This window comes from Perca flavescens, chromosome 13 (genome assembly GCF_004354835.1).
Source record: "Perca flavescens isolate YP-PL-M2 chromosome 13, PFLA_1.0, whole genome shotgun sequence".
NCBI lineage: Eukaryota > Metazoa > Chordata > Actinopteri > Perciformes > Percidae > Perca > Perca flavescens.
Window position 1 is genome coordinate 20104453 of NC_041343.1, and position 27867 is coordinate 20132319.

Here is a 27867-nt window from a genome sequence, read left to right on the forward strand (position 1 = left end):
ATTAAAATACATCAAGTTAAATTATGCTATAAATGTTTTTGAAAAAAAAATTGAAGGTAGGTTACCCACTCAGGATAAACATACCCAGTGGAAAACAGAGTGGAAAAATTTGTTTTTAAATGTGATCTACTATCAGATCAAATCATAACTAGTTGCATGTAATTTATGATATTAGATAGGATATAGTTTACAGGAGGTCTTCTTGTGTCCACTCCTTATAGCTTGCATGTGTGAAGAGAACCTTTGTAATTACAGTCAGTGTGTGTATGTGTGTGTGTGTGTGTGTTTACGTGTTTACATGCTCACCTGCACATGTCTCCTCCCTGTAGAGTATTAGAGCTAATCAGCTTGACTCAGCAGCACAGATCACCTCATTGGGATCTGCTAATCTGAAATAACGGACTAAACCGGACCAGTCAGTCAGCTGTAGCTCACTTGAGGGAACCTCCTGAAGGTCGGATAACAATGCTGGAACCAGAACATGGCCCTATAATGCAGGTGGAGCACACCCATACAAGGTGTTGGGTGGGTGTGCTGAGCTGCCTTCTGCTCGCCTGTCAGTACGTTGGCAGTTTGTACGTCTGGAGAAGCAGTTTACCCAGGTATATAACTCACCAGCACACTTTTGTTACAGTGCTGTTAGAGTGGACCTTGTCTATGACTGTGTGTGTGTGTGTGTGTGTGTGTGTGTGTGTGTGTGTGTGTGTGTGTGTGTGTGTGTGTGTGTTTGTACGTGCGTGCGTGCGTGTGCAGGGACCATCCCAGAATGATAAAGCGTCGCTGTGCCAGTGTGCTGCTGGTCTCTGCACTGTCACCTGCAGTGGTGAAAGCATGGATGCACTGGGCTGATGTCAGGGTGAGTACATGTGAACACAACAGGCCATTCTCTGCATCTGCCTTTTATCTCTTCAATTCCCCAATAAACAAACCACTGAGAATTGTGTTCTGTCAACACACTATTGATCTGATCTAGTTTCTGCCACAGCGATGAACCTTGGTAACTTAAGTAGCCTACACATTTTAGGCACTTTACTTGAGTATTTCATTCTACTACATGTTATACTCCACTAATTTGAGGGAAGTATAATTCTTTTTACTTTATTTATTTGACATCTATAGTTATCACTTACCTTATAGATTAGGGTTGTACAAACAATACAATGAGGGAAGAATAAATTAACACCTCATGTATAATACAGTTCAACAGCAACACAAACGTCATCTTCCAAAATGGCCAAACAGTTGAATCAACACCTCTCTAAAACAGTTTTAATAAAAACTAAACATTATAATCTTTATTGAGGTAGGATTTATTGCAGGACTGTTGTGAATGTAGCTAAGTGTACCTAATAAACTGGAAACTAAAGTATATACACTTATTATAATAATGCCCAATCCATACCAAAACAATACAGCAAAAGTACAGTAGAGCTAGAGGCATTCATTATTAATTATTAAATGTAGTTCAGCATAGCGCCGTGCTACTCACAGATGCTCCAATGTGCTTTATATAAGCATCATCCATTCTCCAGGTGAAGCAACAATTCTATTTCACAGGGAGGTCAAAGGTCAGTCAAGCTGAAAGGGATTCAGTGACCTTCTTAAAGAAGTTTCACAGAGGGGACTGAATCCTGACCATCCAGGTTAAGGACAAGTGAGGACAGTGTCCTCACTCCTGGGGTATTAGGACATAAGGGGTTTTGTGAGGTTAAGTCCGGGGGTCATAATGGCTTAACTTTAAAATCGCTTCAGGCTACAAACTATGTTTATAAAGCTATATTCTGCCCCTCCAGGTCGATGCATCTGTGTGGGAGTTGATGGGAGTTCGTTTGGACGGTCTGATTCCTGCAGCCATACTGCCACTACTACTAACCATGGTGCGTCAGGGAGTCTCAGATGTTTCTGTCCCTACCAACCTTATATAGAGAATATTTACTTACAAGAATTACAGTACATTATATGCAACTTGAGCACATGCTTTTCACTGTTGATTTCATAATAGGTTGCACAGGGCTTGGTTAATACTGTATATTGCATTGAGAAGTCTTAAATACAATTCAAGATCTTAGGAAAAATAAAGAACTGAATAAATCTAAATATTTAGTATTTCCGTTAAACAACATTCACCCTTTAAAACTACTTTTACTACCATATTTTTCTTAACTTGCTAGACGTAAAGTCAACTTGAGAACCTATAATGTTAAGTTACTCTCTGAATCCTGTGGATCCGAACATTTTATTTATGCTGCACTAAAGCAGTTTGGACATTTCAGAGATTCAATTTCCATTCCCTATACGATTCAGCATGGCTTTACAACCTACATTTAATTCCCATGTGCATGTTTAAACCACATGTTTAAAAAAAATGCTCCCTGTATTCTCTAGATCCTCTTCTTTCATTTTTTTTATATACTTCCACTGGATGTAATAAACAATTCTTCTTTATTCTAAACATCAGGTATTTTACCTCGGACCCCTGGTTCATTCTGCGATAGACAACCCCGAAGGCTTCACTGGGGAACTGCAGTCTGCACTAGGTGAGTTAAACTGTGTGTCTACTAAATGTTATGTCGGGTTTGGGGAGTTTTATGTGTGTGCTTGCATGCATTTGATGTCATCGTAAGACTTTATTTTCCCAGATGTTCAGTCATGGAGGTTGTGTGTAGGTGATGCAGTGTGGCTCAGGAACCAGGTGGTGGCACCAGTGACAGAGGAGCTGGTGTTCAGGGGGGCCATGCTGCCCATGCTGGTGTCCTGCACTGGACCCACAGCTGCCATCTTTATCGCTCCCCTGTTCTTCGGTGTTGGTATGACAACTAGATTTTCAGGCTGTAAACAACTCATATCTACATTTTTTTTTTTTTATTGTATCAAAGCTTTCTCCTACTGCTACTTTACTGTGTCATTCTAGCCCATTTCCACCATATCTCAGAGCAACGCCGCCTCCACAAGGACAGTATAAGTGTCATCCTCTTAGTGTCAGGTCAGTTGGCTTACCAAGTTCTCCTCAAATAAAACTAGTTGTAAAAATGCAAGCAAATTCATTCATAATCTGTAATATTCCTATAGTTTGACATGTTCCAAACATTCTGTGCTGTTCTGTTGCAGTGATGCAGTTCTCGTACACGACTGTGTTCGGTGCCTTCACGGCCTTTATATTCATGAGAACTGGTAAGAGATGAACAGCACATTGCCTTGCTAACATACTGACCTACACACCTTATTAAATCTGTACACTCTTTCTGTAGGCCATGTTGTGGGTCCAATGTTGTGCCATTCATTCTGTAACAGTCAGGGCCTGCCTGACATCAGCTCTGCCCTGCAACACCCTCAACGATCAGCTCTACTCTTTTCATATCTGATGGGGGTGCTGCTGTTTCTGGTGCTACTCTTCCCGCTGACGGACCCCTTCCTCTATGGTTCCATTCCCATCTGCAGCCTGGCTGTACCTGCAGCATCTGTATGCTAGATTAAATGAAATGAAATGCCTGCTCTTAACACTTTATTTTTTTTTACAATGGATTTCATTTTGTGTCAGGTTTTCAAATGAAAAAGTGTTTTTATATAGAGTGTGTGCAGTAGTAGGTATGTGTGGGTGGATGTGTTCATGAGAAGAGAATGATTCTAGCACGTCAGACATTTCCTGCATGGTTGAAAATATTGCCTACTGTAATGAAACACAACACCAGTACAACTTTCTCTGGCTGAGAGAGAGAAAATGTGCGTGGCAGAGAAAAATAGATGAACTGTGCAAGTAAATGAGTGAAAAGGGAAGGCTTTGGAGGAGACAGCAGTAGAGAAAGACACATATGCAGACAGAGAGAGGCAGACAGACAGAAACATAGACACAGAAGCCAACAAACACTCAGAAGGAACCAAAGTGGAGAGAGACAGCTATGTAAAGTCACATTGTTAGGACAAATAAGGCTATAAAAGAGAGGCTTGTGAGAAAGAACTGTTAGAGCCAGAAGCAACACAAGAAATGCCAACAGACATCAAGTTAAGAGAAGAGAAAAATAAAGGAGAACAGCAAAGGAAAGATGGAGGGGGAGTATGGGGGAAACGTTAGTGTGTCCCCAAGGAAATTAAGAATTGAGTAGCAGAGAGTTGGGGAGAAGAGAGGAGAGTGTTAGGACAGAGAAGTGAAAGGTTGGGTCAGGCGATTAAGATTTATGAGTATGTAGCTGGAGCCAGCCACTGGTTCTGCCCAAAAGTAAAAGAATCTGTCTACCAGCACCTGTGAAGCTCAGTATGTTGTATCTCATTTGTTGAATCCATACAAAAACCAAAATGATAATGTGTTGCTTTATGGGGGCCAACCAGCGGAGACTCCAGGAAGTTACTGGTATAACGTAATATAACTCGTTAACAGCTATAACCTGTTGAGGTTCTGGGAGGCACCTTTAGGTTACCTAATGACAGAGCCAGGCTAGCTGTTTCCCTTCTTTATGCTAACTGGCTGGAGTGTGTGTTTGAGCAGTGAGTGTGTAACAGCACCAATTCCCCATTACTTCTTAACTCTGGTCACAAACTGGGCTTAATTTTCTGCTCATTGCTGTGAAATGTTGGAAAGGTTTAAGATCTTGTTTTATTCAACAAACGACAGCTGACTTCTCATCATGCTGCCTCTCTGCTTCGCTTTCATACATTTCAACTCAGTCATACTTGGGATCTTTCCAGTAGAAGTACAACTAAGTCTTCAGCTGCTGGCCGCTGACAGTTTTGGGAGGAGTTTTTGCAAGAAGATACCTATTTATCTCCCCGTGTTTTTTCCTGGAGAATTACACTGAGATTAAATGTAACAACCTCAGATTTTGGCAGCCACCGCAAGGTGACTGGCGGCTGCCTCACTGTTGGGAATGTGAAATGGAGACAGCAGAAGAAATAGAGAGCAAAGAAGAAAAAGGCTGTTATTCAACTTCCCTGCACATAACTGGTCTGCAGAAGATTTTAACATTGTGTTTAGGGAATGATTTACCTTCTCTTGCTATTGCTGAGTCAGTCAGTTTACCATTTCTCTGCAATTTCTTTTAGAATAGCTGTTTTTTTTTTTTGAGGCGCAAATTGCGGTCAGGTCACATTAGGGATGTGGATGGGGGGGGTTACAACACATTGGAACATTTTCATGACCTGAGAGAATAGCAGGAAATGGTGTGGAGAGAAATCAGACGTGTGGTGGGTTATCTCAAAGGTCTTCTACATCCGACGTCTGTCTGTTTCTGTTGCTCTGAGCCTTTGTGTCATGTGCCTTTCTTGTGGAGTCGTAATCCTTTCTCCCCACTGTTAATGCATTTACCATTACACACACAAATGGCTCCGTCTCTGGAGAAATATGACTGCATCATGAAAGACACTACAAAGACGTGTAAGAAGTGTGTGTGTGTGTGTGTGTGTGTGTGTGTGTGTGTGTGTGTGTGTGTGTGTGTGTGTGTGTGTGTGTGTGTGTGTGTGTGTGTGTGTGTGTGTGTGTGGTCGTGTCTATGGAAAAGCTGAGTCTATCATCTGGTAAAGGAGTAATCTCTGAGGAATTATGCTCTTCCAGTGCTCTCTCCATCTCTCTTTGTGCCTCTTAGCAGTTTTAAAACCTTAACACTTTTCTGGGGATTTTTCTGTTTGTGCTAGGCTTGTTTATACATGTGTGATTCTTTATGTGTAATAATCTCCAATTGCAGTCCAGACAATTATGCATTTGTATCACCTGAGCCTTTGCTGCTTCTCCAAAGCAAAACAATGTTTATGGACAAATACAAGCTCGGTCACTGCAGTTTCCATTGGTGTCCATGTTTGTTTTTAACTTGCCATATGACTTCTATCTGGTAATTCAGTAGCAGCTGTTCAATGATTTTTTTTCCATTCTCCAGTTTTTTTTGCCAGTTTAAATAATGCAATGCAAAAATCCTTGTAAATGAGAATGACTTACATCTTGTTCTAAGTAGGTAAATGAAGACACAAATCAGATTTTCCAAACCCTTCCCGTACCCAGTTGGTTGCCAGTTGACAATCCGAAAATCTTAAATTGTTCTACTGGAGCTGCTCATTGGATAGTAGGAGGAGGCTGTGTTCGTACGGGGCAGCTCCAAGGTGTGCACATTTGTGAAACTGAGCATGAAGGAATGAGGGCATGGCTGAAAAGCATGCTCAGTAAACTATTCCCAAGTTAAATAAAGGTTAATACAGGTCACCTGTAGACACTAGCTGCGATGCAGGGTTACCAACCAGCTTTACAGCTGCCTCAAAAAGTGTCCAAACTCCTTTAGCTGATGGTTCAAGTAACTACAGACTTCAAGTGGCAGGGAATGATTCCTTCTGGATTAATCCTTTTGACAGCGACCTCAGTCTGCTCAGATAATTGTGGTGAAGATTTGTTGACAGTCTGGGTGTGGATGGAAGGCATTCATGTCTGCTATGAAAGATGAAACATATGGACCTTGTAGAAGAAGTGGATAAAAGTATCGTCTTTTTCCTCCACTCCACAGAAATCACCAGGAATGCCTACACTCCATTATTTAACCACAAGGCCGCAGCTAATCGTTTCAGTGTGTGTGTGTGTGTGTGTGTGTGTGTGTGTGTGTGTTTTTGTGTGTGTGTGTGTGTGTGACATAAGACACCAGCGGTTGGGAAAAATGAACAACTGACGTGTCCTGCTGTATTTGATATGGCACAAACGGTTCAATAGGCCTGGATGGTGCGAGTCTAATACTCCACTGACCCAAGACAGCAAGAGCAAGGAAATACAGTTTCCTTTGACATCAGTGTGAAGGCTTGGTGACTTTGGGACCAGTAGCAGTCCTTTTTATTTAGTCGAAAGTTAGTCTGTTTACATCCACAAACTCTCATATAGAAACAGGATATGAGAACATAAATATATTTTCCATACATGCAATGTTAATATTTTGACATACAATATATATAGCAACGTATTTGGAATGTTTTGTCTCTGTCTGAAAAGTGCACTGCTATATATTTAAATGGTTATTGCATCTCCCCATTCTCTATGACAGGCGGCTTTTCACACCGCCGTCGAGGGTGGCCGTGGTTGGATGACAAGTTGTAGTTCTTTTCAAGCCTAACCCAGCCTTTAATCTTAAATACATGTCACATGTTATCAACCCAGATACCAAAGCTTTAGCGGCTACCAAAGAACATCTAACAACAAAAACAGCTATTTTGCTGCTAAAAATATTAGATTAATATAGAATTAGTGGTTGAAGGGAAATGGATAGGCTTTGGAGCTGGAAGGTACAGTTCAGCTGCTTTGAAGCTAGAAGCTGAGAATATATCAGTGCCAGTAATGATATGTGGCAAGTGGCTAGGTGTCAAGGAGGTAGACAGTAGGCTGTGTCCTAGGAGGCGGGGAATATAAGAGATCTGTATGTTCCATTAGAGGTCTTTGGGTTGGGAGATAGAGTAGCTTGGAGGTACTGCAAGTAGATTCATGTGAAAGAGGGGAATTGAGAGTATGGAAAGGAGAAGTTTAGTCTGGTCTATCAATTACATTTCTGGAATGTGTCTCTCGGGGGCGTGGCATTCTGAGCAGGAGGAGGGGTCAACCAGGCTGAATGATAGAATAAACAGACCAAGAGTGGGAGGTTTGGGGTAAAAGCTGGGGTTCTTGGGGGAGAGATTGCTGACTTTGGAGCCCAAATAATGAGACTAATAGAAGCAGCAAGGAGAAGATAAGAAAAAAGGAGGAGAGCAAGAGGATACAAGAAAGGAGAGGAGGGGCAAGGGGGGTGAAAGAATAATAAGGAAAAGGAGAGAAGAGACAGAGGAGAAAGGAGGATGGGGGGGAGTCCAAGAAAAAGAAAATCAGAGGATAACAGGCAGACGATAAGGGATGGGGAGGAGGAAAAAGAGGTGGGGGAACAAGACCAAAAGGCTCTTTAGGTTCTCCAGGATCCTGAGGTTTTATGGTTGTTCTCTGTTTAGTTCCGATGATTGTTACATAACTTGAAGAGACTACTGAATAGTTTGAATGTATATATTATGTGTGCCAAAACCAACACGCCACCGCCAGCCGACGCATCTGGTGTACACAGAGAGAACACAGGGCCGGACACACATCAACTGCGTCTAATAACTGATTCAACTACACATGACTTTTCCATCTCATCATCCTGTGTTAAAACGCTACAGCGGCATATGATAATGACATCAAGCTGTACTAAATTGTGTTGTGGCAGGTCACACTTTCCACAGAGAAAACGTGATGAGCATTTATGTGAAGGACTATTGTTTGCCCAGGCCCTTTTCCACTTATGTTGCTGGGATTGTTTAACAATTGAGGTTGTTTGTGTGTGGTAGACCTTAATGTACAGTCTCTCGTCTAGTTGTTTGTCTATGGCAATTTAAATTTGTAACATCCAGATCAGGGCTTGAACCCTCAGACTCACAGCTATTGCTTTCATTTAATATTCTTTAACTTTGCTTGCAGCATAGCTACGAAGTAGAAAACGAAAACGATCATATTTGTCTTGGAAAATCCGAACTTAGCCTTTGACTTTGCACTAGGCGTACTATTCATGGCGGATGGATCATGTGACAGCAGTGGAGGTACCACCAGCCTACACTCCAGCTACTGAGAGGTCAGGCTGATGCACATCTGGCATTTCCTGTTTCCTCTCCTCCATATGCCCCTGAGTGGTAGCTATACACACACACACACACACACACACACACACACACACACACACAAACTGAAGAACACTTATGTATAAGCTTTGACATCTGTGCACATGCAAAGGTATTGTATAACAGCATACAAATGAATTCACTCACACACATAGACCAACAGGTATTCCTTTTCCATACTCAAGTGTTTCCATTGGACTGTAAAAACGTCCAGCTGGTATGGACTTGGTAGAAAATGACAAGAAGGGGAGGTGGCTGAAAAAAGAGAAAATAAAGTGAAGAGTGGGGGAGATTAAGAAAGAATGAGATAAAGAGAAATTAATATTTAGACAAAAAATATGAGAGGCAGACAGAGAACAGGAGAATCAGGCAGAAAGTGGATGAGAAAAAGGAGAGGAAAAGAAGAAGAAGAAGAAAGGGAAGACGATATCTGCATCTCACAGAGCTGACAAACACTTTCCACTCCTGTGAATGCGGTGCAGCATGCACTACTTGAAGGCTGAGTGTGTGTGTTTATATGAGAATGCATGCATGTGTCTAAAGCCATAGGCAAGATGGGGGGACAGAATGGTGTCGTATGGTTTTCATAACTCTCTGAGGTCGCCCCCCCAATGCACGCACGCACACACACACACACCAACCCATCAACCACTCCAGCCTTCCCTTATACACCGAAACATCTTACCAGCCCCCTCTTCCAAAAAACACACAATTCTTTTTCCTCTACGTAGCCTCCCCCCCTTTCCACCCTCCCCCATCTTTCTCTCTTTCTGAGGTTCAGTCAGAAAGCCAACTTTGCAGAGTCAAGAAAGCCCCGGCAGGATCAGATACAGCAGAGGGTTTCTGTCACTGAAATTCATCACATTCATATATGGACTCTATTTAACTCTTTTGGACTCAGTTGAAAGGCAGATTGCTCCATTGAACTATTTTGAACCCTGGACTCTACTGGTACTTCACTGGACTTTATTTTGGACTCTACTGGACTCAACTGGACTTTCCAGGGGATTCCACTGGACTGCACTGGTTTCTATTAGAATCATATAGGATCTGGTCAAATCTGCTTTACTGTGGCAGCAGTGCTGATAGTTTGCTGATGAATGGCATTTGGCCCATTCTGCACTGTAGGGGTATTTGTCTAAGGGCTTGGGCAATCCAAGGTAAATTAAGGTAATCCAGTGTCAGTTTTGGATGTGTCTGCCTCAGATTACTTTGAGTAAAAGGTCAATTAGACCAGATTATTTATTCAAATACATTAACAGGATAGGGGGAAAAAAGTATTGGGTCAGGTTTGTTTGAATAGAATATATAAAATAATTATTTTCCTTCATCAGGTTATTTATTGGGGTACTCATTTGAATGTTGGCCTAGTTTAAACCTCTTGTCTTGGTGGAGGATGCAAAAGACCACCAGGAGCAGTAGCAGCTGCAGCAGCATGAGTCTCCTGTGTGTCCTGTGGCTGCTGATGGTCTGTCTGGCTCCTGGAAGCCAAGGCCAGAGGCTGAGGGAGACGGAGGCAGAGACGCCAGCAGCCAGCGCTCAGCTAGCGGAGGGAGATGCCCTCTGCCACCAGGAGGGATGCTACGCTGTCTTCCTCCAGAAGAGAACCTTTAGGGAGGCTGGGCGGAGCTGCCGGGAGCGAGGTGGGACCCTGGCAACAACGCATACCCAAGAAGCAGCGGGTGTGGTCCATGAGCTGCTGTCGGCCATCGAGGGAACCAGGTCAAGGCTTCGTCTCTGGATCGGGCTGCACAGACCGCCACGCCAGTGTTCATCCATCCGACCACTCAGAGGATTCGTCTGGGTCACAGGCAAAATCTCCCCTTTTTGACTTTTGACCCTTCAGTGTTCCTAATAGTGACCTTCATCACCATATTAGCAATTGTATTAGATTTTAATAACTGAGTTTAGACAAAACTGCCCCAAGATAGGGAAAAGTGCATAATGGTAATGTTTTCTTACAATTAAGAATTCAAGTTTCAGTTCCGGTTTTTGACTGTGATCTAATGGGAAAACTTGTGTCAGTACTGAACTGAGGCAAAATCTGTTCAAAAAATAATTTAGTTAATCACCTACTTGATTAAATTGGTTCTTGCAGTGTTTGTAGCCTAGCATGTGCAAAACCAAATAAACCAATGCTAGATTAGAATTAGGCCTTTTGCTATGATATTCATTTTAGTTTACCTGTACAACATTAGACTTCCCTAAACTTGATTCAGCATTTACAACCATTATGCCTATTACAATATTAATACAGTTGTATCAATATTAATACAGTTGTATCAAGAGTTTATGAATAGATTATGATATTAAACCATTGTGCTGGCCCCCAAACCCAACCTCTCTGTCAGACTTTGGTACCGAGGCCAGACTCCAGAGCGCCGCACTGCCTGGTTATTACATTAGCTACTTTTATTTCACAGAGACGGAGCTGGCGGGACAGGAGAAGTTCAGTCCCCTTTTGACCTCACTGCTACCCCTCAACCTGATTTAGTCATTACACAAACCCACTAAAAGAAAGATTTTTTTTTAGCACTCAAAGTGTCTGCCTTGGTCTTAAATTAGAACAGACATTTTAAGAGTTATGTGGCCAGCTTAATTGTTTTTTCTCTCCATCTGCCATGATTTAAAGGGTTGCTTTAGCCAAATTGCAAAAATGTTTTCTCACTTATTCCTGGTGGTATCTATAGCAATGCAAACAGTTTGTGTTTTATTTAAGCAGGGCTTGATATTGAGATTTCTTCCTGCGCCCCAATACAATGAATGTTAATGAAAATGTGTTTGTGGTGCTCACTCATTGAAAAAATACATTAATTAAAGGGCAACTGGTGTAAAACTACAACCCAGATATTCTAATATGGTAAAACCGGCATTGCATTGAGTTTTATCTAGAAGCTGATACAGCTGTAGCATATTATAGTGTGGTATATATATATATAGTAAACAAGCTTTATAAACATACATTACTACTACCTGATATGAGCCAGCTGCTAAAAGGCAAATCTCACCATTGGAATTCTATTGCAACAAAAATATGAGCAAGATATAAGAGGTGTTTCCAATATCTGACTTTGGCGACTGCTGGTGGTGGTATTAAAAAAGACACTGTGGCAGGCAGCAATGCAGGCTGTTAGCTGCCCCCCTTATAAACCTTATAAAGTGAAATTTTCATGCCATGGGACCTTTAATCATGATCCTGAGGATTAACATTTTAAATGTGTCAGATGATCTGAAAAAGCAAATTATACTAGAAGAGTAATTGCAGAAAGTTTGAAAGAAAAGACGGAAACTAAAAAGAGGACATTTCTACTTTTAATGACCTGGTCCTTGTCTTTATTTTCCGACAGGAGACCAGGATGGCCAGTTCACCAACTGGCTCCGAGAAGACACCCCTGGGACTTGTGCGGCCCCTCGCTGTGTGGCCATGACTGTCCACACTTCTGAGAGCGCGCGTGAGAGCAGTGACAATTTCCGGTGGGTCGATGGCTCTTGTGCACTGCCGTTAGATGGATACGTTTGCCAGTACAACTACAAAGGAATGTGTTCACCACTGGAGGACGAGGGTAGTGGTCCAGCTGTTTACACCACCCCATTTCACCTTGTCAGCACACTGCTGACCCATGTGCCCTATGGGTCTGTAGCTACTCTTCCCTGCCCTGCAGATGGCTCGGACCCAGATGGTCGTGCTGAGCAGACAGTCCTGTGCATTGAGAGAGACGACGAGACAGTGGGCTGGTCCAGGGATGCCCCACTCTGCTCGACCAGTGCAGCTCCACCGAACCAGGACTGGTGTAACGGAGACCATGGCTGTGAGCAGCACTGTCAGAACACAGACACAGACTACTACTGTTACTGCTCCGAAGGATTCACAATAGATGAGGACGGGTACAGCTGCGAGCCCGATCCCCTGAGCAAAACGGACCCCCCTGAATTATCCGCTGACTCCGCCGGTCCCACTGACCAGCCCCACATCAAAGAGGTCTGTGTGGAGATGGGGTGTGAGTACGACTGTTTGGAGACAATGCGGGGCATCCGCTGCACATGCCCCCCTGGCTACCAAATGGGTCCAGATGGCCTAAGATGTTCTGATGTAGACGAATGTAAACAGCAACCATGCCCACAACTCTGTGTTAACATCCCAGGCACCTTCCACTGCACGTGCAAATCTGGGTACCAGCAAGATGATGAGGGAGAGTGTGTGGACATCGATGAGTGCCTGGATGAGGGCAGCTGCGAAGGCACTTGTGAAAACACAGTGGGGTCCTTCACATGCCAGTGTAATCCCGGGTACAAATTGAGCAGTGGAGGAAAGTGTATAGATATAGATGAGTGTGTGGGGGAGTCGCCCTGCCAGCAGCAGTGCCTCAACTATATGGGAGGGTACCAGTGTTACTGTGACAATGGCTATGACCTGCAGTCTGATAGACTTACCTGCCAACCTTCGACTGATGATGAAGAATATTCCACTCTGACCCCTGACCCCAGTGGCTCCGCTCACATACTTGACTTGGACCCAGACCAAGACATTCCCTGGTCTACCTCATTCAGCCCGGACCCAAACTTTGAAGCTGACACTAACTTTGATGATAACTTGCTGACAGGAGCCCCTGAAGTACTCTCCCCTGACATGGATCATGGGTCAGACAATCACCTGAACCAATGGGATGCCCTAGCACCTAAGCGATATCAGACAGCCCCATCCCCGACGCAAAAAGACAACACAGGCAATGAAATTAATAATGAGGCTGAAACTAAGACAGAAGATAGAGAAGCTGATGGGATGGGAGCTGAAACTGCAAACGGGTCAGCCACTGGAACTAAGGAGGGATCTAAGGTGGATGGTACGGAGAATGTCAGCGGCACAGCAGAGGCAGAGGATGGATCTGCTGCAGGTAAAAGGAAGCATGATAAGAGCTGGCTACTGGTGGCCCTGCTGGTGCCTCTGTGTGTGTTCCTTGTAGTCATGCTGGCTCTGGGGATTGTCTACTGCACCAGCTGTGCTGTGGACAAGAGCCTGAGCTTTTCAAACTGCTATCGCTGGATACTCCCTACAACGCCTCCTGACAGGAGGGATGTCAAAACCCAAGCATGAACCCTAAAATACACAAACACACACAGATGTGTTAAGGCTCAAATGTCTGTCATTTCTCTTGTGGTGCAGAGCTGGTTACTAAACCTACCATTTGGATAAAGTGCAGCTAACTGGTTCTCCCATTCATCGAAGAAAACCTAATACTTTCTGTTGCACACCCCTTGTAAATAATTCACTTTCTCGTCATGTTTTTAGAATTCAATAAAACCAATAAACTGATGAAATACTGTGTGGTTTGTAAGCCTATAGATTATAGTAGAAAACAATGTCTAATCAAGGTGATGGACAAATGCAAGTGGGGGGGTGGGGGGGTTATAGGGGTGGTGGGGAAGAGTAAGAAATAGTTGGGGGGGTGCTAGCTGCCATCTGCTGGCCGTTAATATAATACATCCATGCTGCTAGAACACCACATTCAGCGACAAGATTCGCATGACAACCTTGTATGATGGCAAAGGTCACTCACCAATCAGACAACTGTGCGTCGAGGCAGCAATTGTTGATTGGATGCGTCGCAACATCGTTTCTTAGGAACAGATTGGCTGTTTTACCCCGTGTGTTAGCAATGTTCGGATCTTTTTTTTAGTTTTTTTTATTGTTCATTCTTTCAGCATACAGATATACAAACAAGGCACAATCACAAATCCACTTAAAAAAAACTGAGCTTTTGCCTCGGGTCGAGCATATAAACAAAACCTAGGAGCTTATACCTTAAAAATCAACATAAAGAATAATATAAAAGAAAATAAATAAATAGAAGGGGCTACCTCAAATTAAATTAAGAGTTTCAAATAAATAAATCAATTCAAGGGCTTTTTTTTTTTATCCTTAACCCGTTTCAGTGACTTGCACAAAAGATTGAACTCATTCTTCCAGTGGATCAAGAAGGTTTTGGTCTTAAAATATCTACATTTATGTATAAAATGTTTTCCTAGAAGCACCAAGTTGTTGAGAAATAAATCTACCTTCTTATCTTCAAAGCAAAGTTCGGATCTGTGTTAGGACCTCGTTTGAATATGTTAGGACTTGTAAGGAATCGTTAGGAGATCGTTAGGAATCGTTAGGATGGGTTAGGGGTATACAAATGAAAGTGTGAAAGGAATGTGTGGTTATGTGGTTTATGGCTCCATGATGTGTGTAAAAACAAATTAAAGGCTTTGATGATTTTCCTAAGCCAAATGTTTACTTTCAACATGAGTGAAGGGGGGAGGGGTGGTGGGGTGCAAGCTGCCATCTGCTGGCCGTTAATATAATACATCCATGATGCTAGAACACCACATTTCCCAGAGAGTCAACCTTGTCACGAGTTCCGGTTGTGTGTGTCCATTTCCCCAGATGAACAGCATGTACAGGGAACGAATTATGTTGAAATGTATGCGATTATGGAAAAGGAGTCCGACGAGGATGGGATTCGAACCCACGCGTGCAGAGCACAATGGATTAGCAGTCCATCGCCTTAACCACTCGGCCACCTCGTCCTACATTCCATCTTTCGTGCGACATTGGTAATTATTGGGGGCTATATAAATTATGAAATTTTCAGTGTGATGTTACAGTCTTGTGTTGTGTGCTTGCTTTAGACGTTCAGATATCGTACTTTTCACGCTTTCCCTTGGTAAGAAAATTATGACGTGAAGTGCATCGAAAAGTCCGACGCAGCTACTTCGTGATTTGTTAGTTTTTCCATAAACCACAATATATAAACTGTGATTGGTGGTGGGGCGGGTCTTACGTTGAATGAATACAGGAAGTGTATAGCGTGAGACTGCAATTTGACGTTCGCCGGAGCTATTGAAGAATAAGGTTCCTCACTAAGGTAACACGCTGTTAAGTTGGTATCCACCTTTATACCTCACGAAATTTACTGAATAGTAGCTAATCAAAAATGAATGGGTCGCATAATATTTGCAACGTACTGTTTTGCTTACAGAAGTTGTGGCAGCGTGTTTAAATGCTCCTTCACTCAGCAGCACTTAGCATGTAGCCTACGCTAGGAGCTAACGGCACCGTCAACGTTAGCTGTTTGCAGACTAACGTATTTCGACAAGTATTTAACATGCAATTTGAACGTTGCCCTTCTGTAGGCTGCTAATTGTATAGGGTCATTAAAAGACGTGTGACTTTCGGCATAACTGAGAGGCGTTTTTTTTTATTGGTTTTCATTGAAAGTGAAAGCGATAACTAACGTTACCTTTATTGGTCAGCTATGATGGATTAAGTTGCAATTTGAATAATCTCTTACCTTTGTCCACATCCCATTTTTTTCTAATTTAAAATATAATCTTTCATTACACCACTACAAACACTGCACCTTTAGGTCTAGAGGTCCACAACTTTGTAGGTGTTGTTGACAATATGTAGAAGGTATGTGGGGTGTTTTGCATTTTGGCCTTGTAGTTCTTCTTCTCCATTTGGGTATGGTAAATGGCAAAAAAGAAGAAGGAAAAAGGTGCGTATTATAAGGTAAAAAAAAATCCCAGATAAGAAACAAACTGTGGATCCCAGTAGTGAATCAATGTTGCTTGCAATGTGCTTTAATGGATATTAATTGATTGGCAGAAACTTAATAGTTAACAATTTTGTTAATCAATTAATAATGAGGACATGAGGAGAAGTTTAGGTGCTTTTCTGTATATAAATATATACAGATATATAATATATATAATTGTGAATTGAATAGCTTTGGGTTTTGGGCAGTTGGATAAAGCAAGTTATTTAAAGACCTCCTAGGTTTCTGGTAAACAGTGATGGCCATTCAGTTTTCACAGAAGAAAGCAATTGAAAGAAAATATCAACAGATTAATCGATAAGGAAAATAAGCATTAGTGGCAGCCCTATTTAATATGTCAACTCATATTAGAGTGGCATAACAAACCATATTTGAATAAAACGATTATTTTTTCTAAACAATTAATCTAGCGATTATTTTTTCGATTAGTTGACTAATTTAACGATTAATTTTTCAATTAGCAATTCTTTTCCCATTGCTCAATTATTAACAATTTACACAAAACAAATTTCAATAAGGTTCAAATCTCTATTTATCAAAATTGTTTAACACTGCACTGTTCAAGTAAAATTAATTTGGAGTGCAACCTGAAGCCAGATGTAGGCGATCAATCCAGCCACAAAATACAGTCACTTTCAGGAGGAATACAAAAATAAAAACTTAAAGTAAACCGAGCAAGTGCAAAACAGTAGGTAAAATAATGAATAAGCTCTTGTTTAACATCCAAGCTCTTCTTCCTTTAATTTAACTTTAATTATTTGTATCTAAAGGCTGGTTAAGCACTTTAGAGAGGAGAAGTTGGACAGTTGTTTTGTCTCGTTCCAGTGATTGGCACATCTGGGTGATGGCGTCGGATATGCGTTATCGGCCGTTGGACAGTCTGGCGAGTTCAGTGACTCAAATCTGTTCGGTGTGTCCCGTGCCGTCGTCAGTCTGGGGGGCTGTCGGCGTTCATTTTGGCCGACCTGACATGTTCAGTCGGCAGCAGGGCAGTAGGGATTCACCCGGAAATGGCGAGCGGAATGAGGTGACTAGAGTCTCTCAAAATCTGACGAAAATCTTTTAAACTGACCTTTGTTGAGCTGAAATGAAGACAGATTCAGCAACTGCATGGCCTATTTCTCGCTTAAAATGTTTTCAGAAGCATGTTTCAGTGAACTATTTTAGTACAATATGAGATCGTATTCTGAACGGCTGCCATGACAGTCTGGCTTTGAATTTCCGGAGAAAACAAACCCATGTGACGCGTTCGTCCAATCAGCTGCCGGTTTTCATTTCTTGGGCAACAATACAGATTAGCGCCGCCTGCTGTTATAGAGATGTATTACGTCTCGTCTTTTTGGTCTGTTCTGTGGCACTTTTTGGACCAACACGGGGAGACTGGCTTTTCTGTCAACGGTCGGCCGTCGGCCTTGTGTGTCCACACCTTTTTAGATGTATTTCCACTCACATACCCAATAACTGCTGAACAACGCCGACACACAGTCCTCGTCTTATCCACCACCATCTCTCCTTTAACCTACTACTGGAACTGACCCGAGGACCGAAGTTTTCGAGGCGGGGATGGCGTGAGACGAGAAGGCATGACACGGGAGGCTCCAGGCTGCAGCCGTACAGTCTGGAAGTTTTGCCAGACTTGCGATCTTAAACAGGCTGGCGGGGAACTCTTTTGGGTCGCCACCACTTGCCATACTCGTACTTTCGTGCTGCTACCTCTGACTCACTCACTGGACCGTCAACCTGACAAAAACTAACGACTAACTTCAGAGCTAAGGCGGAGCTACAGATTAGGTGTCCCTAGAACCCGCGTATCTAACAGCAGTTCCGCATTACATTAATTCATTAGCACACAAGTTTTATTTTATTTAGTGACACATTGACGCAAATTATTTGCATCGACGCATTTACGTAATCGATGACGTCGACTACGTCGACGAATCGTCCCAGCCCTAGAATAGAGTATTGCGTAGTAGAAGTACTAGGCTATACAATAAATTATATTTTTCGTACAAATATCATACTTACCAAAATCAAGCTACCAATTTTATAATGTTAAAATAAAGGTCAAGAAAACTTACTGTTTTACCAGTAGGCCTACATCAGTATAACTTTTATAAATGTGCATTTGTACAGTAAACAATCTGCTTTGCCTGCATTAAGCTTGGACTGGTGTGCAAATACTTCCTAGAGCTCATGGTTATATAAAAAAGATGCCAATGCTGTGCAGCTAACTTGCAATTTTGCTTATATCTCTTTATCCCATGCTCATTACTACCCTCTGTTATTTCATCCATCTCTCCTCTTTCATTTCTGTCTTCCACCTTTCTTTCTCATGCCATTTACACTTCCTTACTCCCTTTTCCGTAACTCATCTATCTCCCTCTTTCTCATTCTTTACTCTTTCATCACTTCCCCTCTCTTAATTTAGTTCCTCATTGTCAGTAGTAAACCTCAGACTAAAGATGGTGGACTCCCAGTACTACCTCCCGAATGAGATCGGTGTCTCTGCTCTGGACTGCAGCGTGGCCTTCCATTTGCTTTCACCTCAGGAGAAGATGTACGCCCACTACCTGTCACGAGCCGCATGGTACGGTACTAATCTCAGGATGTAGCAAGTTGAAGTCAAGCATTAGTTGAATCAAGAAATAAGAAATGTCCTACCTGTTTTAAAGAATAGAAACATAAGACTTTAGTTTATTGAAGAACTGAAGCCCATTTGCTGTCTTAGGTATGGTGGTCTGGCAGTGTTGCTGCAGACATCCCCGGAGTCGGCAGATATCTTTGTCTTGCTGCAGAGAATCTTCAGGAAGCAGACCCCTGCACAGCTGGAACAGGTCGCCACAGCAGCTGGACTCAGCTCGGAGGAGTACCAGGTACATACTATTGTGTTTGTCGTTGTCTCTGGTGCTGGCTCGACACACCCTTTCACCCACATACAAATGCAAACATGTGTAAAGATATCTATTATGCTATATACAGGATGAAAATTATGATTCTTGTATTTTTTTGTGTTTGATATTCAGGCATTCTTGGTGTATGCAGCTGGTCTGTACGCCAACATGGGAAACTACAAGTCCTTTGGAGACACAAAGTTCATCCCAAATCTACCCAAGGTAAAAATCCAGTTCAGCTGCTTTGTAAACAGTTTTTTTAAACTGGGTGGACACAATTGTGGCGTTTTTTCATTACATGGTACATCGACTCTACTCGGCCGTGGTGCCCCGTCCTCCATTTTCCATTGCAGATTTTGTACCGCCTCATGCCTGAGGGCAGCGTGGCTGGTCGTCATAGCAACGCCGCAGAAAACTGCCGTGACCTAACGCAACACACACGCAGAACGTTGAAGGTGTGTTGTTTTTGACTCTCAGCATGTGGCTGTTGCCACAGCCAAAAGACCAATTTTGTTTTAAAGGATGATGGAGGCAGCAAAAAACCCACCACTGGCTAAACTATTTAAAAATGGCGGTTTTGTTCAGGACACACCCGTCTGTCGCTAGCAGTGATGATGCAGTGATTAGTGACTATTCTCTCTGACCAATCAGTAGTCTGCAGGTTTTCACGTCACCTTTCTGTATCGCCTCAGCTCGCTTGGAACCTCAACGGAGGTGGTACTTAAAAAAGGTACCTGTTGGCAGGTACCAGGGACTTTTTTTTTGTAATGGAAAACCAAAAAAGTCGAGTCGAGCAGGTACCATGTAATGGAAAAACGCCATTAGATTAACACCTGTTCAATTTATTGCAATACCATACAATAACACTATTAAATATGGTCTCAAGAATTCTCATAGAGTTGAATCAACACTTGTCAAACTGCTGGGACATATTGTATGCTGTCTGGGTCTGTCTGTCCAACCAGGACAAGCTGAAAGCTGTGGTAAAGGCCAGCCAGGCATTTCAGGACCAGCCCACTGAGATGGAGGCCCTGTGGGACAGCTGCTCGTGTCTCCTGTACTCCCTGGAAGACAGACAGAAACAGCTGGGGCTGGGTGACAAGGTGGGATCTTGCAGTATCATTTAATGCAGAGTTCAGGCCATCTTTGACTAAATAAAGTATTTTGTCTGGTAATATTTAAGGAACTATCAATCATGTTGTCAGGACTGTAAGATTTGATAACTGTTAAAAAAACATTTCTTATTCTTCATCATAAGCACTGGTTAATTGAATATTCACGTAGCTAGTAGCAAGTCAAATGGTTTTGCAGTTTGGTATCTTTAGAATGGCTTAGGAAACCACTGAACCCATAACTTCCAGTGGGTTCTACAGGTCACCCGGCACTGTGGCCCGTATGAGAAAAATCCATGGCTCATTAGGTATTTTTGCTTTTTTTTTTTTTTTTTTTTTTTTTTCCAGGGAATTAGCACCTACTTCTCAGGAAACTGCTGTCTGGAAGATGCTGAGCTGGCTCAGAAGTTTCTTGACTCGAAAGTAAGTCATATTCTTATTTCCATTGTTTTTTCCCCGATCTCTTTTTGCTGTACTCCATGACACCTTGTACTTTTCCATGTTGCATTCGATTTACATTTTTCATAATCTTCCTTCACCTCTGCCCTTCATTTTGATGGCTCATCCTGTTTCTGTGTCTTTTCTCGCTCCTGAATGTATTTTTCAGTCTGATTCGTCTTATTCTAAGCTTTGCTCTTGTGGTTCATCTCTAGAAACTGTCGGCTTACAACACCCGTCTGTTTAAGAGGGACAATGGAGGTAAAACCTGCTATGAGGTGCGCCTGGCGTCGGCTGTGCAGAAAGGTCAGAACTACACGTCTTACATGAGAATAAAATAAATAAATAAAATTTCATCAACCATATTGCACTTGTGACTGATTTGGCATGCATAATGTAACATATATCACGTTCATGTAGACGCTGCATGTTATGCTGGAGACATTCTAGCTTTTGAACTTGACCACATTGTGATTACCAAGAAATTGATGTGGAGAGATTTATTTATGTAACTAATGTTATTAAATGGTCCACAGTCAGTTAAAACAAATAAATGTACACTACTACTTCACAGACTGCGCAGTGGAGGGGGAATGCGAGTCATGCTGCGGCAGCTTCAACTTTGAAGACAAAGAGTTCATTGTGAAGAGGGGAGACTATGCTCCTTTAATGGAGAAAGTCTCTTATTACCTCCAACAAGCACAGGTGAGAGCAAGGGATACGGTGTGGATTATAGTCAATGTTAAGGCTGTAATTTTTTAGCTGTTTGGAACCACAACAGGAAAAAAAACACCAAAAAATGAAGTTGATAGAGCAAAATGAATTTGTTATTTTTGCTGTAAAACACAAAGAATTGCTTTTGTTGGAGTTGGTAGTGATGAATATATGTAAGATTACTGAAAGTAAAAGAGACAAATTGCATCTTAAAATTAACGTAATGTAGTATTAGCCTTTGGCAAAACAATTCTAGGAAGAGGAGAGATTAATGCAGAGATCAATATCTTTAGGTGGGGAATAGGAGTAAATGAATGAGTTGATAACCTAAAAAAAATAATCTTCCTGCCTCCGTTTCACTTTTGTAATTTTTCTTCCGTTTCCAAATAATTACCACAGGCCTATGCCGCCAATGAAAACCAGAGAAAGATGCTTGAAGAGTACACTCGCAGCTTCACCTTTGGCTCAGTTGAAGCCCATAAAGAGGGCTCGCGCTACTGGATTAAAGACAAGGGACCAATTGTTGAGAGGTGAGCCCACTGATCCACAGTAACATCAGATTAACATGTTGACTGTCCACAGTGTAGGGTGTTTCGTTGTCCAGGGCCATTGCACGCATGACTTGACAGACTACATGTTACATGTGATGTCAAACTTGGAAGTTATCGGATTTATAAAAGACAGCTAGCTCAGAACCAATCTGTCTCTCTGCTTTCTGTGGTCATGTTACTCTTGTGTAATAATCTCTGAAACCTTTCTCTCTCTGATCCTCCCACTCCGTTACTCTCCTTCTCGTAGTTATATAGGTTTCATAGAGAGCTACAGAGACCCATTTGGCTCCAGAGGAGAGTTTGAAGGTAACTAGCGTGATGATCAGGAACAGTGATATTGACATGTTTGTTGGCATGCAAGCTGTTACTAGCATGGGCCTCTCCAGGTTGTATTTGCTGTAGAAAAGAGCTGGAGAATATTTGGGGGAAATTAACATTGTGATTGAGCTACTTTTAAAACAGTTACTTAAGTAGATGTACACTTTTAACTCCAGTAGGTAATAGGTAAATAATTTCATCCTAGGAATGATTACATTGATTTCTTTAGAAGGACACATACTGTAAAGAAGGTTGTAGGGCTGCTCGATTATGGGGAAAAAAATATAATCATGATTATTTCAGTCAACATTGAAATCTTGATAATTTAACACAATTACTCGTTGACTTCTTGAAAGGTGTTGCAATTATTGAACTTAAAAAAACAGTGGAAAAAGTTAAATAAATCAACAGTAAAAAAAAAACTACAACTGTGAAATTTGCCTTAATACAATTCCTATTTAAACTTTTATTTTTTCATTCAGAACACAAGAGAAAATAAGAGTTTACTTGCAAAACGTAATTAGCTAAATAATTGTTTTTCTCGATTTTTATGATCATTGGGAGCCAAAATCATAATCACAATTAAATTTCAATTAATTGCACAGCCCTAGAAGTAAGTGTGTGTGTGTCCGTGTGTCCGTGTCTGAACTTTGGGGTTGTGCTGTCACCTCAAGGTTTCATCGCGGTTGTGAACAAGGCGATGAGTGAGCGTTTTACCAAACTGGTGAGCTCAGCAGAAGTCTTGCTCCCTGAGCTGCCGTGGCCAAGGGAGTTTGAGAAGGACACTTTCCTTAAACCGGACTTCACCTCGCTGGATGTCCTCACCTTCGCTGGCAGCGGAATACCAGCTGGCATCAACATCCCCAACTGTATGTACACTGAGATGTCAAATAACACAGTTCAGGTGGTTTCAAATGTTTTTGTCTGTCACACAGTATTATACTTAATAAAAAAAAAAAAAGAATGTTTGTTTGTGTTTTTGTGTGTAGATGATGACATCAGACAGTCGGAAGGCTTTAAAAATGTGTCCCTAGGCAACGTGCTGGCTGTAGCCTATGCTACAAAAAAAGAAAAACTCACCTTCCTGGAGGAGGAGGACAAGGTAATGCATGCAGCTTCCTAATTCTCTTACACACCAGCTCTTGTCCTTTTCACCCATTCACACACACGTGTGCGCGTGTGTTTTTTTAGGATTTGTTTATCAAGTGGAAGGGTCCATCATTCGAGGTACAGGTTGGACTTCATGAGTTGTTGGGCCATGGAAGTGGCAAACTGTTTGTCCAGGTCAGTCAAATATATTGGTTTATCCCTGTTAACAATTTTTAATTTACAGAAATTGGATTGTAGACCCATCCGTAAGGAAATAAAATCTGATTTGCATTTGTTTTGCTCCATCCCTACCTACAGGATGACAAGGGCAATTTCAACTTTGACCAGAGTAAGGTGACCAACCCAGAGACTGGTGAACTAGTGAGTTTGTTTGTGTGAACACCTATTTTTATCAATTCTGTATTCAATTGGCAAAAAGAGACAAAGTAGCTGAAGGTGTAAGAGTATTTTGTAGGTGTCCAGTTGGTATCGGAGCAGCGAGACGTGGGACAGTAAATTCTCCACAATTGCTTCCTCTTATGAAGAATGCCGCGCTGAGTGTGTCGGACTCTATCTGTGTCTCAACAAGCAAGTGCTCAGGTATATAATTTTTTGCTTGCAACCTACTCTCATTGTGTGTCTGTGATTTTGACATAGATTCATTAGGGCTGACAATCAATTAAAATATTTAATCGCATGATTGTCCGTAGTTAACTTGCGATTAATCGCAATTTTTTTTACTATGTTTGAAATGTACTTTGATATATTCTTCGAGTTTGTCACTACTCCATCGCTTCCTGATTTCCCAAACTATTGTTGGTTGTTACTTTAATAATGCCCGAGGCCCAATAACTGGATGCATGTACGTTAATCCCCCATTTGCGCAATTTGCGTTATCGCGTTAATTTTGACAGCCCTAATATTCATATAATTTATGTACTAGGGAATGGCTTTTTGGGGATGCACCCCTGATTTTCCTTCCATGGCTTGATGTTGGGACTTTTGAGGGTGCTGAAGAACACTTGCCTTTTACATACAAATGTTTAGACTTCAAAATTTTATGGTAAACTCCCCAGTTTGTTGTAGTCCAAAAAATGTTGTTATAGCCTCCAAATCTTCTAAATTCCCAAATGTCTTTAGCTGGGAAACATTTTGTGACTTAAGTACAGCAGTTATTTAACATACTGTACACTACCAGAAGAACCCAATCTCAAAAGAAGTAAATAATCTCATGTTATTTAGGCTGTAATGATGATAGTTATTGGAATGGAATTCTGTTAAATTTCTGGTAGAGCTCGGGTGATTTGTAGCTGATGGCTGTGAGGGAGGCCAGCATGTTAAATTGGTGTTACCTTTGTGTGTTGTGTGTTGCAGTATTTTTGGCCATGAGGGCCAGGATGCAGAGGATGTGGTTTACATCAACTGGCTCAGCATGGTCAGAGCTGGACTGTTGGGCCTGGAGTTCTACACACCTGAGAGCAAGAGCTGGAGACAGGTAATGTGTCTGCTCACCGTGTTGCTTTTCTCCTTAACATTCTGTCTCTCGCACATACTCCCTCGGACTGGTTTGCAGCCTGCAATAATGAATCATAACTTTATACATAGAAGTCCAAATACAGACCATTAAGCATGTGTTTCTTACAACCTGACTGGCTCTGTTTTGCATATCTGTGTTGTTTATAATACAGCTAATACTTAGTCTGTCTCTGTTTATATGAGTGTCAGGATATGTATACATTGTATGTCACATGTATGCGTGCGTGTATGTCTAAAGGCTCACATGCAGGCTCGTTTCGTGATCCTGCGTGTTCTGCTGGAGGCCGGGGAGGGCCTGGTGGGCCTGGAAGAAGTGACTGGACAGGACAGCAAGCCTGACGCTAGAATCACATTGGACAGAAGCAAGATCCACACTGTGGGCAAGAATGCCATCCACAAGTTCCTTTGTAAACTGCAGGTATATATAATCGATTTACTTTCATTTTTGAAGCAAAAATAAATCACTGGCTCTAGCTTTGCAAATGTGAATATTGGATTTGGACAAAACAAGCAATTTAGATATGTACATTTGTGCTTTGGGAAATTGTGCTGGACATATCTTTTTATTATATTCTAATGTTTTATAGACCAAACAATGATTGGTAGAATCAAGAAAACGATCAATTAATGGATAATGGAAATAATTGTAAGTAGTAGCTCTAAATAAAATAATGAATAAAATTAAGCCGCATAATAACAAATCCAACCAAAAATGAAGTTCTCAGGTTGTTGTTCTCATAAATTTGATTTAGTTTTTTTAATTTGTAAAAATGTTTGTCGTGTGACTCTAGTATGGCAATGCTGCATGGTAATTACAGTGGGTTGGATTGTTAGTCTAAGAGGTTTTCTGTCTACTATTGCTACTCACCCAATCCTTTTTTTCGTACGAACATGATATAAAGGAATTATGACTATCCTTGATGGCTGTGCACTGCTACATTGTTAGCATATGTCTTAATAAATGATCACGCATGAATTATCAAAAATCAACTCTCTGTGTGACAGCCATGTTGATTTCCCCCCATCTCGACACCCGACATGCTGCTAACCTGATTCTACCATTTTGAAGGTCTTAAAGGCAACCGCAGATGTGGAAGGAGGCAGGGCTCTCTATGACGGCTACTCCACTGTCAGTGACAACGGTGCTCACAACTTCTTGCGTCTCCGGGAGACAGTGCTGCTAAGGAAGGAAGCTCGTAAAATGTTTGTCCAGGCCAACACCAGAGTCAATGGTATGTACCTGCTATAAGGGTTCACTCATGTTGGTTAACACAGATGCACACATACGAACACAAACTCTCAAATCCGTCTTATTCAGCTGTTTATTTCACTGCGTCAACGACATTACTTTGGTTTCCTCGGTCGTTAAAACAATGGAAATCTATTAATCCTGATTCTATTCCGTGCACAGAAGGGTACTGTACCTTTTTAGACTGTGGCCATTGTGAACAGCTATGAACACATTTGCCTTTCAAATGCAATACTATTAAGCATTATAAAATATTTTACGGTTTAAAATTCAGTAGTTACAGACTGCAATTGTAGACGCTGACAGTTATTTATTCAGTTTGTGTCTGACTCTTTGGTTTTTTTTCCAGGGGACAGCGTAGAGCTGGTGGAATACGAAGGTACCGTAGCAGGTTTGATTCACTCCTTCACTGAGCGCTTCCAAGACGAAGCCGAGCAGCTGGAGGCCGACCTTTTGGAGCTGAGCAAAAGAGACGCCTCCTGCTGGTGTTGATGGATAGATGATCTGCTCCATAGGCTTGGAAAATACCAACTAAAATCAAATCGATTCGTAATGGATGTTAAAACACACAAAACTGCAAAATGATCTAAATCCTTTTAGAAGACACTTCTGAAGAGATTAAACTAAAGTTTCATACAATAAAGCCATAAGACTAGAACAGATCTGCCAAAGATACAAGTCACAGTTTTTCTAGCTACGACTCCTATCCAATGTCAGGTGCTCTCTTTTGACACGATCAAATACAAATAAACCAGTTGATACAACAAATCACTCTTTTAGATGCATTTTAGGACACATTTTTCTAATGAGAAGTACTGATAACTGTCCATTAAACCAATGCTGCCGGACGATTAAAAAATGGTTCCTGGGTATAAACGTGTCTGTAAGTGACTGAAGGTAGTTTTCCCTTTCTAATAATTGCACGGTCCGAATTTTGCTTCAGATCTTCACAAAATGATCATTATGACACGTTTTGTATGTACTCTAAATGATGTCAATCAATAGATTTTTACAGTCAACATCCTTACAGCTTGTCCATTAAATTAAATGTTTGTTCAGCCTTGGTGATGATCTGACCGGTTAAGACTGTTAACTAGCTTAATGTCGACTAAAAGGCAAGAATAATACTTAACAAATTTTTTTGCCAGGTTTGGTATAATGAAGTCATGGCTGATTACTTGGATGTATAAAATATTGCTCTGTATGGAAGGCCTAAAAAGTGCTATATGTAAGAAATGTGGTGTTAAATCTGCACAAATAAAATGTTTCATAAGATCCTAGTGGTATTTTTTTTTTTTTTTTGACACTTGCATATTTAATTTTTATGAAATTCACTCACAATCTGAGATTGAATTTCAATATATTTTAATAACATTAAAAATATCCCGGATGTTCGAAGTAGGACCTTTTTAGTAAAATGAGACAAATACGTAGTTGAAGTCTGAAAGTCTGTTTTAAATTATTCTGACATCCAATCCAATCCAATTTTATTTATAGAGCGCATTTCACAGATAAGAAACCAACAAAGCGCTTTACAAGGTACATACAAACATACATTGGGTAAAGAAAATACAGCATGACATGAGGAGAGACGAGGAGAAAAAGGCAACTCCCAGACTATGCCCCCACTAGGAGCACAGTGTGGTAACAGGAAAAAAAACACCTCCGCAACATAAGCACATAACCAATACAAGGGCACACAAGACACGCAATGGGTGAGGGGAGTCGTGGGGGGCATGG

At 41.5% G+C, this 27867-nt stretch overlaps 3 protein-coding genes and 1 non-coding gene across 4 annotated transcripts; 3 read left to right on the forward strand and 1 right to left on the reverse strand.

The window, feature by feature from the left end:
* The first annotated feature begins 849 nt into the window (after positions 1 to 849).
* LOC114566230 (CAAX prenyl protease 2-like) lies at positions 850 to 3469 on the forward strand. Its single transcript, XM_028594554.1, has 7 exons — positions 850 to 856; positions 1794 to 1877; positions 2459 to 2537; positions 2640 to 2807; positions 2912 to 2983; positions 3109 to 3171; positions 3249 to 3469. The coding sequence occupies exons 2-7, from the start codon at positions 1818 to 1820 to the stop codon at positions 3467 to 3469; spliced, it is 663 nt and encodes a 220-aa protein (XP_028450355.1). The 5' UTR covers positions 850 to 856; positions 1794 to 1817.
* A 5903-nt stretch (positions 3470 to 9372) lies between these two features.
* Positions 9373 to 13952, forward strand: LOC114566662 (endosialin-like). The gene is made up of 2 exons (XM_028595312.1): positions 9373 to 10442; positions 11979 to 13952. The coding sequence occupies exons 1-2, from the start codon at positions 10028 to 10030 to the stop codon at positions 13721 to 13723; spliced, it is 2160 nt and encodes a 719-aa protein (XP_028451113.1). The 5' UTR covers positions 9373 to 10027; the 3' UTR covers positions 13724 to 13952.
* Positions 13953 to 15116: 1164 nt separating this feature from the next.
* On the reverse strand, positions 15117 to 15198 carry trnas-gcu (transfer RNA serine (anticodon GCU)). The gene has a single exon. It is a non-coding gene; the product is annotated as a tRNA-Ser (tRNA).
* A 241-nt stretch (positions 15199 to 15439) lies between these two features.
* On the forward strand, positions 15440 to 27402 carry dpp3 (dipeptidyl-peptidase 3). Its single transcript, XM_028596154.1, has 19 exons — positions 15440 to 15536; positions 18658 to 18816; positions 18958 to 19102; positions 19253 to 19342; positions 20086 to 20223; positions 20581 to 20655; positions 20886 to 20976; positions 21245 to 21375; positions 21784 to 21914; positions 22183 to 22241; positions 22928 to 23122; positions 23243 to 23355; positions 23445 to 23537; positions 23661 to 23723; positions 23818 to 23942; positions 24717 to 24837; positions 25117 to 25296; positions 25948 to 26110; positions 26477 to 27402. The coding sequence occupies exons 2-19, from the start codon at positions 18692 to 18694 to the stop codon at positions 26617 to 26619; spliced, it is 2181 nt and encodes a 726-aa protein (XP_028451955.1). The 5' UTR covers positions 15440 to 15536; positions 18658 to 18691; the 3' UTR covers positions 26620 to 27402.
* The last annotated feature ends 465 nt before the right edge of the window (positions 27403 to 27867 follow it).

What these genes read in the sequence shown, in the direction of transcription:
- LOC114566230 (XM_028594554.1), top strand. Translation starts at nt 1,818, where the DNA reads ATGGGAGTTCGTTTGGACGGTCTGATTCCTGCAGCCATACTGCCACTA. An exon ending in TGTCATCCTCTTAGTGTCAG is followed by an intron (nt 2,984 to 3,108) that starts GTCAGTTGGCTT and finishes GTTCTGTTGCAG; the next exon opens with TGATGCAGTTCTCGTACACG. An exon ending in CTTTATATTCATGAGAACTG is followed by an intron (nt 3,172 to 3,248) that starts GTAAGAGATGAA and finishes CTCTTTCTGTAG; the next exon opens with GCCATGTTGTGGGTCCAATG.
- LOC114566662 (XM_028595312.1), top strand. Translation starts at nt 10,028, where the DNA reads ATGCAAAAGACCACCAGGAGCAGTAGCAGCTGCAGCAGCATGAGTCTC. An exon ending in AGGATTCGTCTGGGTCACAG is followed by an intron (nt 10,443 to 11,978) that starts GCAAAATCTCCC and finishes ATTTTCCGACAG; the next exon opens with GAGACCAGGATGGCCAGTTC.
- dpp3 (XM_028596154.1), top strand. Translation starts at nt 18,692, where the DNA reads ATGGTGGACTCCCAGTACTACCTCCCGAATGAGATCGGTGTCTCTGCT. An exon ending in TACCTGTCACGAGCCGCATG is followed by an intron (nt 18,817 to 18,957) that starts GTACGGTACTAA and finishes TTGCTGTCTTAG; the next exon opens with GTATGGTGGTCTGGCAGTGT. An exon ending in GGCCAACACCAGAGTCAATG is followed by an intron (nt 26,111 to 26,476) that starts GTATGTACCTGC and finishes TTTTTTTTCCAG; the next exon opens with GGGACAGCGTAGAGCTGGTG.